The sequence below is a fragment of the Hippoglossus hippoglossus genome, chromosome 19, assembly GCF_009819705.1.
Source record: "Hippoglossus hippoglossus isolate fHipHip1 chromosome 19, fHipHip1.pri, whole genome shotgun sequence".
Lineage (NCBI taxonomy): Eukaryota > Metazoa > Chordata > Actinopteri > Pleuronectiformes > Pleuronectidae > Hippoglossus > Hippoglossus hippoglossus.
The window spans coordinates 19181371-19197799 of record NC_047169.1 but is presented as its reverse complement, the minus strand read 5'-3'; the positions used below and the strand labels follow the sequence as shown (position 1 = coordinate 19197799).

At 39.1% G+C, this 16429-nt stretch overlaps 1 protein-coding gene across 2 annotated transcripts; it reads left to right on the top strand.

Moving 5' to 3' along the window:
• Nucleotides 1–299: 299 nt before the first annotated feature.
• mbtd1 (mbt domain containing 1) lies at nucleotides 300–15050 on the top strand. Of its 2 annotated transcripts, XM_034569627.1 has the most exons (17): nucleotides 300–593; nucleotides 2142–2346; nucleotides 2492–2625; nucleotides 2719–2833; nucleotides 2930–3012; nucleotides 3101–3218; nucleotides 3651–3785; nucleotides 3906–3994; nucleotides 4243–4477; nucleotides 5568–5623; nucleotides 6090–6194; nucleotides 6333–6480; nucleotides 6625–6707; nucleotides 6917–7151; nucleotides 9402–9473; nucleotides 10648–10803; nucleotides 11209–15050. In XM_034569627.1, the coding sequence occupies exons 1-17, from the start codon at nucleotides 573–575 to the stop codon at nucleotides 11325–11327; spliced, it is 2109 nt and encodes a 702-aa protein (XP_034425518.1). In that variant the 5' UTR covers nucleotides 300–572; the 3' UTR covers nucleotides 11328–15050. The 2 variants fall into 2 exon arrangements, with proteins under 2 accessions (XP_034425518.1, XP_034425519.1); XM_034569628.1 differs by lacking the exon at nucleotides 10648–10803 and having other exon boundaries at nucleotides 402–593.
• The last annotated feature ends 1379 nt before the right edge of the window (nucleotides 15051–16429 follow it).

Here is a 16429-nt window from a genome sequence, read left to right as displayed (position 1 = left end):
TACTTTGAAGTGTTGATTGTGCTATAAATGTCTGTTTAAACCAATCTCTGAATGATGAGTTGAGGATGTGTTTAAAGAGTTGAAGACATTTCACACACTGTCTTCACTTAGAGGAGGAGGGGGGGGGGGGGTTGTGACCTCAGCATAAATGTCACTTTAACTAAATGCTCTGCAGAGACACAGTTGATTTAAATGAACAACAGGTCTTATAAAGGATCGTCCCTCTGTTTCTCCTGGCGATGGTTCGCTACAGGAAGTGAAGTAAAGAAATGTGACTCTCTTCTTCTCTAACTTCACACCTGAAAACGGAAGAGGCCATTCATTCATTCCCACCGCGGACTCCACTGTTTTGTTTCTGTAGTGGTGGCTGACCTCCATTCCCGAACGGACCAATCGCGTGGAAGCAGGTTACGCTCGCACATGCGCAGGAGCAGCAGAGTAATTTGTTGATACCCTGCCTGGTAGTATTTATATAGTTGTTGCTATTTCAAAGGCTGAAATCACCCCTCGCGTGGGGAGTTGCACCAGCACGCGAGCACAGTGAACTAGCAGCTTCTCTATATGAAGGGCTGATGGAAGACGCACGGGATCTGGTGAGTGAATTAGCATCCTTTTAGGGCCGCGAGCCTCCGATTACTGGGGATTTGCTAAAGCTAACGCTCCTCCTTTGTTGTTATCTGTAAATCGCAGCTAGCTGGTGGACAGCTAGAGTTAAATATTAGGAGGCTCTCCACAGCGGTAGAAATAAAATGACCCCGGGTTTCATTTAATGGCGCGTGAGCAGATGTGAATTTGCAGTGCGAATGAGAAGTGCGCTGTGCGTCTGTGAATAAAAACTGGGAAAAACATATTTCCGCTAGCTAGCTGTGCTAACACCAGTTAGCATTGAGAGCTATTTCCAGTAGGGCCGCCCCCTATTCCAGCTTGTATGTTAGTTATCTCTTCTGTTTTGTACATTTCATATTTCGCCCAGAGAGTCTTTACTGGCAGGTAGAGTTTTTTTTATTATTATTTCAGTATTGTTCCTGTGAAATAATAAATATTAGCGCAGTTAGCCAGTATGTCACCTGTTATACCGAAAGGAGGAAGTAAACAGGCTGTGACAACAATACATGTTTCAATGCTGTCAGGCAGCAAATATTGAATCTTCAGGTTCTCCCCGCAGTGTTCACACCTCCATTTAAATTCATAGTTGTTTGTACATGTCCTTCACAGGTCGGATCTCACAGCAGATGATCCTTTAGAAATACTGAAATATGCTCTATGCAAAGGATGAGCATGTACCGTGCTACTGTAATTTTACACCAGCACTCAATCCTAATGTGTTAAATGAGTAAGAAAATGAATTTACAATTTTGACATTCGATTAATAGCTTTTGAAAATACATTTTAACTTCAAAATGACCAACAAGTCACTGCTTCCAGCTTGAATGCAAATATGTGCTATTTTATTTTCTTGTCTTCTCTGACAATTCCCTCTAATCTGTGGACTCAATCAGACATTTTAAGATACCACCTTGAATTTTGGAGAACTGGAGGAAATTTTTACTCTGTAACCTGAATTTGCGGGGGTACTGCAGATAAGGACCATCAATATTTATAAAGGAATGCATGGTTAGTTGCAGCTATACCATTTTTCCATTCTCGATACAGTTTCCAATACCTGTGTATCGGCCGATACTGAGTTTGATCCGATACCAGTGCATTTAAAAAATATACATAAAAAACGAATGTTACATATTTTAACAGCTGTATGCTACTAACCCTGTATTGAAGCGATGCTGTCATTGTTTTATGGCCTGGCTCAGGTTTGTTTGAAAAACAAACAGAGAGAATAAATGCCGTAGATATTCTTTTATTGCAGTTTTACAGTCATGCCTGAAAAAGAACACAAAGGAATACATTTAGGAATAATTTTATTTTCCTTTAAATAGCTTGAAATTTAAGTCTTACAAAACATCACTGTTTTACTTGTAGGACTTTCCAGTGTGGAATATTGTCAGATTTCTGACATTTTAGTGAGCTCTACACTACCAGGCATCACCTATTCACTGCTCTATAAACAGTCAGTTCTGGAGGTATTTGAGGCAATTTAATATGTTACTAATTTAGAGGCCTTTGTCTGTTTCTCAACTGTGAAGGCTGAACGCACCCCACGTTCAGAGCGTAAGCGGAGAGACTCGTTCGGGATGTTTGATGGCTATGACAGCTGCAGTGAAGAGTCCACCAGCAGCTCCAGTTCCGAGGACAGTGAGGATGAGGTGGTACCTTCCATCCCTGTCAGCCTGCCCATCATCAAGAACAATGGTCAAGTCTACACTTACCCCGATGGCAAGGCTGGAATGGGTCAGTAAATATGTTTGGAACTTATAGTTTGTGTGGACCTTTTTGGAAAATAATCCTGTGCATAAAAGACAAAGAATTAGCCATCATGTACCAGTTTGATGATTTTAACAGATCTTGCTTCTGTTTTGTGGACTCTTCTTCACAGCCACTTGTGAGATGTGTGGGATGGTCGGAGTACGAGATGCTTTTTACTCCAAAACCAAGCGCTTCTGCAGTGTGTCGTGTTCGAGGAGTTATTCCTCTAATTCCAAAAAAGCTAGCATCTTGGCTCGACTACAGGTAAATGCTTCCAAATGTCTTTTTTTTTAACACATTTATTCAGATAAAGTGTATATAGTTAGAGAAATGATCATTTCCGCTTTATTTTGAAAGGGCAAACCACCAACGAAAAAGGCAAAAGTCTTACAGAAACAGCCTCTCATGGCAAAATTGGCAGCTTACGCCCAGTACCAAGCCAGTCAACAGAACCAGGCGAAACCAAAAGCAGGTATGTTGTCAACAAGCAGTCATAATTATTAATAAGGTCAAAGTGATTCCATGTTAAAACATACTCCATCTTTACACTGTACATTGTTTCTGCCAGTGGTCCCAGCAGAGATTTTTGACTGGGGTCGGTACATCTGTAGCAATAACACAGTCGGAGCTCCAGTCAGCTGTTTCAAGCATGTAAGTAAAAGCTACAGCTGATTTGAGACTGAAAAATGATTTGCTTCTTTGTCATCTGTGTAACTTTACTGCCGCTTCTGTGTTTCAGGCCCCTATGGGGACATGCTGGGGAGACATAGAAGAAGGTGTTAGGATTGAAGTGCTCAACTCTGACACCAATCTCTCCACCAAGGTATACTGGATAGCAGAAATCATTAAGCTAGCAGGTAAGACATTTTCTACAACTAGTTCAAAGACAATCAACACCATCGGATAATCTGAATGATATTATCCACATCATAACCATACAAATGTTGCATTTCACATCATGTTCAATACTTGAAAATGCTCAGGAATGAAGCTTTGCAGACAGTTACTCATTCAGGAAAAGGTATTCGACCGTAAGATTACTGGTTTTGTGTTTTGCCATGTAAAAACAACAGAGTGGCATTCTATTTTACTCTCTCTTTTACTTCTCTTTTGCCCTGAAACAATCCTTTTCAGATGGCACATTGTCTATGTGTCACATCCACCTGCGTGCTGATTCACTGAATGATACTTAACATATCAGTTCTTTGACTTCATTAACAAGACAGACCAGTGTTTCCAGCTTCAGGATTGAAATTCAGCAGAAACTCACCAGTGTCAACATTCTGCAGGGTTCAAGGCTCTCCTGCGCTATGAGGGTTTTGACAACGACACCAGTAAGGACTTCTGGTGTAATCTTTGTATCCCTGAGGTTCACCCAGTGGGATGGTGCGCCTCAAGTGGAAAACCCCTTGTACCGCCAAAAAGTGAGCCTCATGCCAAACCTGTTGTACTCTTTTTTTTTTTTTTTTTTTTTTTTTTGTGAATGCCTGTGTTCTCGGACGGCTCATGGTAACTGGCTGTTATTTGTTTTATCTCTCTAACAGGCATACAGCATAAATACTCTAACTGGAAAGCCTTTCTTGTAAAGCGTCTTACTGGAGCTAAAACACTGCCACCTGACTTTAATACCAAGGTGAGAGAAACTAATAGAGAATAAATTGAATGACACTGTTGTTGGTTGCCAGTGCCTATATCTTTGAATTAAAATGAGCCAAGAACCTATGTTATTCTCTATGTTGATTAAACATCTCTTACTTTGATGATATTTTCAGATGTAATACTTAGTGTTGCCTCATTTTGTGAAATGTGAAACTTAAAGGACGATACACAACAATGAATGGGTTTACCTTTGTTAAATCCATGTATAACATTTCGCTGTAGGTACATGAGAACACGCAGTTCCCCTTTAAAAAGCTGATGCGGGTGGAGGTGGTGGATAAAAACTACCTGTGCCGGACGCGGGTGGCGCTGGTGGAGCAGGTCACTGGAGGTCGCCTCAGGCTGGTCTACGAAGAGAGCCAGGACGGATCTGATGACTTCTGGTGCCACATGTACAGCCCCCTCATCCATCATATAGGCTGGTCGCGAAGCATTGGACACCGCTTCAAACGATCGGGTGGGTTTGGAAAGTTCCAGTAACACCTTTTTGTTTAAGTGGTGCCTTTTTAAGGTGTTGAAAATTACAGTCAAGACCACAAGTATTTGGGAAGTCACACATATGTTGTCCTTCAGGCCGAGATAGGGTGTTAGCCTTGGTGGAGGAATGCACTCTCTGAGTCCCCTTCTAATTTGCAATAAAATAATGGATACTACAGTTAAGTGCCACATCTTAGCTTTCGAGTAACCAATACACAATGCCACAAGACTGTTCTGCAGAAAAGAGGCAAAATAAAAAAATAATCTCTTTTATATATACTGCCAAGAAGAAAGATTCTCTTGGTGCTTGGATTATGTTCTCCCAGTTCAGTCATGGATCTAGTTTTTGTCCACTAGACCAGCAAGTGGCATTTAATTTCATAATTTTAAAAAGGCAGTTCAGATTTATCTGACGTTGTTGTACATAATCATCCTGCGACAATGACGTACAACAATGTCGGCCGGTGGAAAATCCCACAACGGATTCTAAGTATTAATATTTGTATGTCGAAAGCAAGTTGAATGACCATATTTAAAGTTTGCTGCAGATTGCACTTCAAAATGGCAAATTCACTATGTATTGGGCTATATAGTGATGTGTGTGTGTGTAATCTCGGACACAGCCCAAATACTTATGATCTGTAGTATATATATGAAATATGTATTGTTAATAATACATGTTGTTTTCTGCTATTTGTAGATCACTCAGTTTGTAACAATAGTAAACCATTACATGACACAAGCTGTAAGGGGTAAGGTGGCGTTCGGTATCTTTGCCAACAAAGTTCTGTAGATCACTTCTTGGTTGTTCCTAAAAAGGAAAAGTCATCATTGATTGTGGTTATAACAGCGGAGGTTTACGTAACTTTATGAAATTCTGCTTTTTGTATGAATAAAAGTGACTTCATGCTAAGTGAATCCCTGAAGTCCAGCTCGTCCTCCGCTCCAACTCTCACCAGTTTCATCTCTCCTTTCAGATCATGTAATGCTTGTGAAGCTCTTTTTGTGACTACATTGCTGAAACATCTCAGGCATGATGAGTCCTTTTAATCCGTCAATATATTTTTCAGATATTGCAAAGAAAATTGAGGGTCAAGTTGATGCTCCTGCTCAGTTCTTCCAGAAGGTAATGCAAAATAAAACCTTTCTATTAATATTATTATTATCTGTACTGTCCAAAATGTCCTGGTTTGAATTAACGTGACAGTGTTTAATGACCAGCCATTGTAGAGGTGTATGGTTGTATTCATAAACCATACACCTAGTACAAAGTTTCTCCTGGTCATGAAATTCTAAGAAAACTCCATTTAAACGTATAACTAGATCCTGGTAAAGATGTAAGTTATTCACAAAGCATCTTCAGCCCCTAAAAAGCTGCGGAAAAACATTTTCCATTGGCTTTGTGGTTTGACAATAATATACCGATCTGCCATATCGTTAAAACAACCAGTCTTAATGTTGAAGGTGGGTGGTGTATGTCCAACTGATGTCATTATTGTGAACTGCATTAATATGTAATATCTAATGTTTGATAAATCCATATTATTGCAAATAATTAATCATCTGTTTTAACCCTTTTTTTTTTTTTTCAGGTAAAAGATGTGGACCAGAGTGGGGACTGGTTCAAAGATGGGATGAAGTTAGAAGCCATTGACCCCCTCAATCTCTCAGCTATATGTGTAGCCACTGTAAGAAAGGTTAGTGTGCGTCTATACTGCACATCATTATCAGGTGCTGCTTGTCAGGAATAGAAGATCAATTTGTTTTTTGATTTTTATTTGAAATAATTCACTCAACCGCTCCAGACCCATCTCATGCATTCTCTGCCGTTTTAGGTTTTGGCAGACGGGTACCTCATGATCGGGATTGACGGTTCGGAGGCCGTGGACGGATCAGACTGGTTCTGTTACCATGGCGCCTCCCCCTCCATCTTTCCTGCCGGCTTCTGTGAAATCAACAACATTGAACTCACGCCCCCTAGAGGTACAGCACTCGTAGTTTGTCTCTAAATAGACAGTTGCATCCTTGAGGAGCCCATGTTATATTAAATGTTGAATAAAAGTAGTTTGGTAGCTTCTTCGTGCATTTGGTTTATGTTCCGGACTCAATGCCGACTATCTTCCCCAGGGTATACTAAACTACCATTTAAATGGTTTGACTACCTCAGAGAATCAGGATCAATAGCTGCTCCTGTCAAGCTTTTTAACAAGGTAAACTTTATTATGGTTTCTCCTTCATATTTGTGTTAAAGGTATAATAATGTTTTCTGGTAATATTTTTCTGGCTATTGAGTTATGGTTACAGTGATGTGAAATAATGGGATTCAGGAATTATCAGTGATTCTTATGTGTATTGTCATTGTATAAGAAGTCAAATTTATTTCTCTAGTTAATTGAATTTGCTGCGTCACATTTCCTAGGAGGTTCCCAATCATGGTTTTCGACCAGGCATGAAGCTAGAGGCTGTTGACCTGATGGAGCCGCGGCTGGTGTGCGTTGCCACAGTGACAAGAATAGTGCACCGGCTACTGAGGATCCACTTTGACGGCTGGGAGGACGAGTATGACCAGTGGGTGGACTGCAAGTCACCTGACCTCTACCCTGTGGGCTGGTGTCAGCTGACAGGCTACCAGCTCCAACCCCCTGCTTCTCAGAGTAAGAATCCATTTCAACTCTGTTACCACTGAGGGCTCATGTGTGCCGTCTGTCTGATCCTTCTGCTAGTGACACCATGAGGCCAAACTATCTTCTTTGGAAACAAGATATCTCATCGTCTAAATAAAAGATTTCCTCTGACATGAGCCAGAATAGCTTAGTTTGTTATGATCAATAGTTCAGGTTTTTAATGGTTGTGTGATTTTTTTAACATACATTCAAAAGCTTATGCACTGTTGTATTACATATGTTGATAATACACTTTCAAGGAAGGAAAATGATGTATTAAAAGCAATCAGTAGCCTAAGGATTGGCATCTCTGATTAAAACAGCTCACTGCTGTGTTTTACTTATTAACTACTCTGTGTACTTTGGCCCCTTTTTTTTTAAAAAGTGTGTCACAGTGATCCCAACGACATCTTTCCATGATACTGACAGGACAAGTTTTCTGCCTCCATCAGTTATTACTCATGTCATGTGGTTGCTTTGCTATGATAACACTAATAAGGCTCATATTCTGCTCTTTCTTTACGAACCCGTAGTGACAGCAGATACATTGATAAGACACACAAGGTATTGACTTGAAGTAGTGATATAAATACTCGGGGAGAGTTCAGTGAATCATTTGAGTTCATTCCAGTAGTTTAGGAGTACAGTAGCAGAGAGATGGTTCAGGGCTCACCTGAGCTGGCACTGGTACTAACTCTAACCTTCCCAAACTGTGAGCTGGACTAGTTTCTCTGCATTCTTTTGAGACAGGATGTGTCAAATTCTCATAATATTGCTCAGGTGGAAGACGGCTGTTCTTGAAACTTTGTGTGAGTCACTGTGCATGTCCAGGCCAAATATAACTACATGGTTCATTCACGTAGACCTAGAGGCCAAGGCAATACCATCCAGTGTAATTATACGATCAAATTGTGTTTTTAGAAATGAATGGGAAGTTTGATATATATATCTCAAACTGTTGAAGCAAAGCAGTCTAAATATAGATCAGGTGTTAAAGTTGTGTTGTGATTTGTGAATATGGGCTAAACACATCAAATTTGACTGACAGAGTTGATTCTAAAGTTCCTGCAGTAGTGGCAAGATGGTGGTTGGAGCTGTTTTAGATAGTTGTAATGTTATTTGTAATGAAGCTCATGAAATGATTACTGCTAAGAGATAAATTAATAGATGGTTCAGTAGATCTATGACTAACAGTATGAGTCTGGCTACAGTGCTAAAGAGGAACAAGGGGTTGTTCTTTTTTTCTTCTTCTCAATGAATAAATGGAGGTTCTGACATAACTTCATGTTGACGGCTCTTTGTTTGCAAACAGTTAGTGTGAAAGGGACCACAGCTAAAAGGCCACCATGGATCATTCTTTTGAGCAGATCAGAGTTAAATATTATTAAAGATGGATTGTTTGCCATGTTTGAATACCTTTTGTTTGATAGTTTATTAAAAATCATGCTGTGTGCTTGCATGCTAAAAAGCCACCACTAATGAACTCAGCAATGTTACAGATTCCATGTCTGAAGAGGGCTTAACATTTGCATATAGATGGTGGAATACATCTTGAATATTGTACATCTTTATACTCTTTACATCATGCATTGTGTAATAGTTTCTGTTTGTCTTTACTACTGCCGGCTCATATTCTGTATACTTGGTGGATGCTGAGCTAATTGGAAATGTCTCCTTCACATTCTTGTGAACACGATATGTCAGAAATATGTTGAGGAGATTTTCTTCAGATTTAAAATTTTTCCACTTGGGCTCACTAGATTTTGGTGGTCTAAGGTAATTAAGCCCACACATAAAACATTTTGGCTATAGCTCAAGAATTCATGTACTTATTGTGATAAAATACCCTTTTATTATATTCCTTTCAAAGTCCACTACATGTAGTACATAGGCCTGAACAGACATGGCTGTAAAATGTAGCTCGACTAGAGGTTATTCTCATTACTTTTATGTAATCTAGCAGTTAGGCCAGGGATTGCTGTGGCACTAAAAAGTGAGTTTATCATTCATTGAGTGTAGTAGACATCAGAAACCTAGAACTGTGTAATGACACTGAGAGAGGAACTGTGTTAACATGTCATTCTCGATACACTGATATTGATCAGACACACCCTACATGCAGCTTGTGCTACTTTATATTTAAACCATAATGCTGTGGTAATGATACAATGTGTTTTTGTACCTCACTCTTAAACTGAACTGTACCTCACTGTCCACAACCATCCCATGTTGTTCTGACAGGTAACAGAGACATGCCTCAGTCTGTGCCCAAGCAGAAGAAAAAGGCCCAGCAGTACAAAGGCCAAAAGAAAAGTGAGTAATCCTTCATCGACTGTAAATAAGTGTCTCTCCACTCTTTCCTCCACCTTCTCCTTTCGCTGTTCTTCTTACTGTCACTGGCTACACTTGTGGTGGCAACGCTGCTGCTCTGTTGTTGGTCACCCGCTCGGTGTGTCAGGAATATTGTCATTGGACCCCTTTTTGTCACACTGCCGGATGCTTGAAAAGATTTGTCTCCCTTTTGGAGTGGGACACTTATTAACACACTTGGACTTTGTAGTTTTTGAGGTGGTGTTTCTGCAGGTGTTTGAGAGCAGGAGCCTGGTGTTGCACCCTCATTTAGCTCCAGAGCTTCAGATCAATAAAGATAAGAAGGAATACACTTTAATGTGGAAGTCTGTGGCCACCAGTATTAAAACTAAATCTTTCAATCAAATGTATTTTCCATTTCTGTGAAAACGATACATTACAGAATGAAAATTAATATAGGAAAAATAATTTTTCAAAATCCACAATTAAAACCGTCCTCTGGAGCATAACATTGCATGAAATTCCATGGGGAATGTATTTATTTTCTGGGTGGCAACCTAAACTTAATTTACCTTTCACAGTGCTTAACAGATTTAAAGAGGATTTAAAGATTACAGAGTGGACTTTTATATTTCTATCTATCTATCTATCTATCTATCTAGATTTTTAGCTTGTTTGTAAAACGCCTGCGTATGTATTCTTCCATCCTTGTTTTATTATGGCAGTGTAACACTAACCTTTTACTTTCCAGGCTATAACTAAATTCTAACTAATTGTGAATTACATACATCAAATCATAGAGTCGATTTTGAAATACACATATTTTAAATGGTAAGGGAAATAATTCAATCTTTTTATTTGATTTCATTTTAATATTGGCAGCCACAGTCTCCCATTCATATGCTGCTCCATTTCATGTAGCTTTGCTCTTGGTAGCTAACGGTGCGTCTGCTTACTGGGGTCTAGCAGTCTGAGTGCAGCTTACCAGGGGCTTAGTCAGATTGGCATATCAAGTGGCAACAGTTTGAGGATAAATTATGAATTTCAACTTCAACTTTAACCTGTTTAACCTTCTTCCTAATACGTAATCTGAACACTGAGACCGTGCTCCAGATGAATTGACTCCCTGTGTGCAATAAGCCCCTGGTAGCTTACCTGAGTCTGGCTTGGTGTTTAGAGAGGAAGATTCCGGTTGGTCGACGGCCCTTCAGTCAGGCAGGCAGGAGGAGGAGCAGCTTCTCAGGGGACGAAGAGCAGAGTCCGCCCCCTTACCCTGCCCAGGGGCCAGCTCGGCCCCGGCCCCGAACCCACCTCCACCAAACCCACAAATCAGGTAACGTCCCATTAAGATAAAACCAGCACAGCAATGCGCATTCTGAGGCTCAGCAGGGTTTTAACAGGAGACAGGCCCCGCTGTGGAGCTGGATGCTGCCGATGCTGCATGTTCTACTGTCCAATCAGCCTTTGTTTCTATTCATTCTCATTGTCACGTTTTCTCTTGTCAGCAAAGACCTAGAGTGGAGTTAGTTTGGGCATTACTAGTGTTTTGTCTCCACTTGGAAGCAGTCATAAGGCATGTGTGATTCATACGATAAGTCCTCATGCATGTGGAGTTCACGCTAGCACCTGGAACAAAGACAGACCGGCACCTCCTGTGCTTTTCTGACAGTGCATGAACACACGTGGCTCATCGGTGCTGCTGTTCTCTCTCTCTTATCTGTGTTTGTGCCATCTGTAGAGTCTCTCCTGCGCATGAAGGAGGAGGCAGCCGAGGTGGACGAGTTCACCTTCTCACAGGGCACATCCGACCAGGAAAGCAACGGCTCGGGCAGCTACTACATCAAACAGGAGCCCTGAGGTCACATGGTCGGGACAGAGCGGGACAAACTGGGAACAGGACGGACGTCTGGAAAAACCTCAGCAGGATCAGGAACAAGTCAAACTAGCCTCAAATCACACTTCTAGACCAATGCCAGCAGGCCTTCTATGGAGTCAGTACAGGAGATGATAAAGAGCAGAAGACGGCTGGTCATGCTTCTGAAAAGTCCTGAAAGAATGTCCCGCTTAGACAGTCTTCTAACATTGTAGCTGTGTGTGCAAGTAATATCCCATGGAACCCGTTTCAGGGGTTGGAAAGCAACTGGGGGGGTCACAAATATTTGGGCATTTTCTTTCGTGCCAGCGTTGGGTGCCGCAACATCGGCTTTCTCTCCTCTCCTGTCTGAAACGTCCAACCACGCGAGATATATTTGGATGGATTCAAAATCAGCCTTTTCTCCCACAGAGATGGAGGGTCGACATGCGCCCGTCCTGCCTTCGCCACAATCTGGGCCACGCACAGAGACCTGTAGAAACTGTGAGAACCATTTATTGAGCCAGGTCTTTTGTTTAATTTTTGTTTTTTTGTATATAAATACACACACACACACACACACTTATAGGACAGCACATATATACATATACATATAAATATATATAATTTGGTTGGGTTTGGTTGGTTTTCAGGTTTATAAAATGCAGTTGGTGAGCGTCACCCACTGAGCAGCCTGAGGAGATAAGAAAAGAGAGGCTGGCAGAGACAGGAGCAGAGTTGTGTATATTTTGATTATTTTCAAATTGCCAGGTGGACTTTAACTTCATTGAAAGTACTTGAAGTTTTCTTTATTTTGTCCTTTTTTTTTTTTTTTTTGTAATGATGTGTGTCTTAATGTTCCTATTTTTGCATTTACATTTTTGGTGGTTGTGTGGGAAATGTAACGTGCGTTGTTTCACAGAAGTGATTATATTCAAATAGTATGTGAAGACCTATTAAAATAGAATTATAGATCAAGGATTGTGATTGGAGGACAGATCCCAGTACACCGCTGCTTAGCATTACTGATGTTGAAGATTTCTGCAGCTACATTTATTTCCGAGTTCAAACATTACAGAACCAAAGTCTGATTCAAGATACATGATATTACTCATAGCAGAGTTTGAGCTCACAGGTTTCATCAAATTCACCAAAACCATTCAGATAACGCAAAACTCAACCTAGGGCTTGTGACGAGCATATTGTCATTATGTAATTTATTTATTTATTCACATTTTTTGATGAATCCTTTAGAAAACAATGAAAATGCTCTTCACTGTTTTCCTTCCTTTCTTAGATCAGTCTCCAGATGTTTTGTTTTCTGCCGCTAACCTTCCCAAATCTTTCACACTGAGCCATATTCTTACATTTGACAAGTACAAACAATGGCTTGTATTGGCTTTTGAAATAATTTATTTAAAAGTTTTGTTATTGAATTTTTTTGTTACTCCTATTAAATCTCAATTTACAAATTGTCACCATTTATAACATCCGCATAAAAGCCACACCCGGAACCCTTAGGAGGGTTAATTTTTTTTATATTAATTACATTGCGTTGCAAGTTTGACGGAAAGTTAAATAACATATCTTATGCAGTTATTGCAGACACTCATTCTTACCATTGTTTCTTATAAGTTAGGTATTGAATACAGAAATCCTCCTTCACATTCCACTTCTCTTTCATTAAATCTGTACAGTCTGTAGATGTTGTTATTCCTAAGCTACACAAAGTGGGTATTGTGGGGAAAATCTGTTATTTTTGTATTACTACATTTTTGAGCAACTGTAAATCATCTGTAAACACAACTTCACACAACCTCTCCTTCTCCGTGCAGCTGCTAAACCTGCCTGTTTGTTACAGTAGATCACAAGAGGCAACATAAGCTAAATCAAGCAAAAAATGATCTCATCATGTTCTGTGATGTCAAGCAGCTTTGAGGAGCTTCAGGGACTTATCACAGTAAATCCCACAATACCACTGACTGTGGGTTCGTGACTGCTTGTAGCAAGAATTCAGCCGTGCTAATGAGCCTGGGCTTCTTCCTCTATATTCTTTACAAAACTCAAATCTAGCATAAATGTATCATTTATCATTTTTGAATAATTCAGGGTCTTTGTGCTGTAATGTTGAACAGAAATGATGAAGCTGTGGAGATGAAAAGCTTTTTCCATTTAAACAAACAAAAAAAAAACAAAGTCACCGTGGTTTAGAAGAAAGAATAAATGAGAAACAACTTAGCGTAGTGTGACTGTCAGTGAACAGCAGGGTATGTTGTCTAAAAGAGAAACCTTACTGGTATGATGAGGGTCATTCTCACTGCCCAACCCGACAATGTGTACTTTGACCTTCACAGTTTTTGATATCGCTGCTGTTAGAGGCCGACCATTGTTGGCCTCGTGTGTCAGCCAGACTGTGCAGCATATTACAGTGTAGTGTTGTGGTGGTTCATCTTCTCTTACTGTCATAGGTTGCACTACACCAGTGATTCATATTGGAGATGCACCTGTTTTCTGTTGTGTTCTGGACCATTTCTGCTGTGTGTTACCCTGTCTGTCTGGAACTCCTTGTGCTTATGGAGTCTCGGGTGTGCCACCGGAATAATTCTAACCTTATCCACTGTTTAATTGTAATCATTTAACACATTACTAAATAAAAACATATATGGATATATAATTTTAATACGTATTTAGATAGATAGATAGAAAACCTTAAACAATTCAAATGTAAAATGTGACATTATCTAACGTTAATTTTGATTAATAATAAAAACAAATATTTAAATGCTGAACCCACAAAGAGGCAACTGGAGCTCCAATTAGCCAGTTAGCATGTGACACTGGCCAATTACATGGACCCTTTGCCTCAGTGTGGGTTGAACTGTGATATTTAGATAAAATATTATATTACATGAGTTAAGTTCTAATAAATAAATGGATATAATGGGGAGAGAAATGCAAAAAATATTTTAAAATGTATTTATTTACAATTAAATAGAAGTATTAATTAGTAGATGTAATTAGTTTATCCCACTGAGTGTTTTCCATTATTTAAATGTAAATTCGTTTAATAGCTTTATAACTTTTCTGAACGTTAGTGAAATATGATTAAACACTAAAATATGGCACACTCGAGACTCCATACTTACGCGTTTGTAGCATCAAACTTTGCTTTCTGTCAGAGAATATGAAGTTGGGCTGTTATGTTCAGAGAACAACAGGAAAATCTGCCTCACTTCAACAGTCAACATCATCGAGCAATTTTGTCCATATACGAAAAAAGAATATGTAGAATATTTCATTAGCGTAATATGCAAAACATGAGGGTTATTTTGTATCGCTGCGGTTGTCATGTCAGAGCCTAATGTATGCAAGCTAGTTTATGATTCACCTGAGCCACAGAATAACAGGTTTGACTTTAATGGAACATGAACGATGATGCGCTGCTTTTCCAACAGTCTCTGAAGGCAGCATTCACTTAAAACAAGAGCTGGCAAAAAAAAATTAGATTATCTATATATATATCAATATATGTATGTATATGCTCGACTATGATGGTATGGAGTAACAAATCCTGAATAGTCAGTAATTATCGCTTGGCCGTGGAAATGACTAGACTCCTCTCTTTCATTCTTCTTAGAGCTAGACTTCTGCAGCTGTTTATCTACTACCTCCTGATGCTAGCCACATTTAGCTAAAAGTGTGTGAAATATGTGTTAGCATATGCAAATGAAAAATGATTACCTAAAACTATCCACTTGAAGACTAGACACCAAACAAGGAAGAAACTTTTTATCATAGCACATGAGGTAGTCTTCTAATTTGAATGATATGCAATAGCGATAGATCCAATATTATTTTGCTATGTTGAATAAAAAACGTATAGCACCCACAAATGTTATGATCACTACATTAATATAATTAACAGATGAGATAATTTAACAAAATGGTATTATATAGCTGTGGTTTTTGTGAGCAAAGGTGCATACACAGAAAAGTGACTGTATGGCCAAGGTGGTAATGACATGAAGAGCAGATCTAAACTTTTTCACTGAAACGATCCATAATTTCTCTTTCTACCAGTAAGGTTCATAATTCAGTTCTCAGGAAGTTGTTATTTCGTTTCTGTGTTGTAAATGTTGTAGCAAGTCTGAATCAGCTCAATGGTCTTCTCATAATGTGCATCTGTTGTGTGGAAGCAAACAAGAGCCAGAATCACCACAATGTTGAAAGCAACCGAAAATTGTGGAGTTCAACCACAACTTGATTCTTAATGTTTGAAATGTAGTCACCACTGAATTTCTAGCATTGAAATATTTTACTGTAATAACCAGGGGACTGAACTTTTGTGAAATTTCTACCAGACTATTAAAAAAAAATTGTTTCATTGAATGTTTTAGGATTCAGATAGAAAATGTGTGTTCAGTTTTTTAAAACTCATGTTTTGAATTTTAAATTTTGTGCACACAAATGATCATCTTGATCAAGATGATTGCAAAAATTGGCACTTCAGGAACACCCTACAATTGAATTTGTGTAACTTTAAAATAGTTTTCCTGACAGTTAGTTTGTATTTGAATTTGTAAGAAAACTTTTCAAAACCTATTTTCATAGAAGTTCAAATCGATCAAATATTTGAATAATACAAATTCAGTGGCATTTCAAATTGAAGTGCTAAGTAATGGTTCAATTTCACAATAAGGTGTTAAGTTGCGTAAAAAAGATTCTATTTATCAAGGTGCTTGTTTGTTTCTGTGCCGTTCAAACAACAAAGGTCTTATCTCACTTTCCATTTCACGTGTTCATGATAAATTCTCCATTTGTGTGACGACAAAAAAAACACGGATGCTTTTGGTTTAATCTGCTTTTTGTAGCTTGTTTTCCTCTAATTTCCTAACAGAATATGAAATTTATTTCTACTAATTTCTTTTTAATTTGTCTCCTGATCTGATTGAATACAAAGCTCGGCTGAAACGCTGAGCTCCTAAGACCAAATGAGCAATAAAAGACATTTTACTCACAATCATTAGGAGGAGGTTAGCTTAAAGCTAGGATCTGGAGTTACCTTTAACTGATGTCAGAGGGCAGAAGGAAACATTAAAGTACTTCA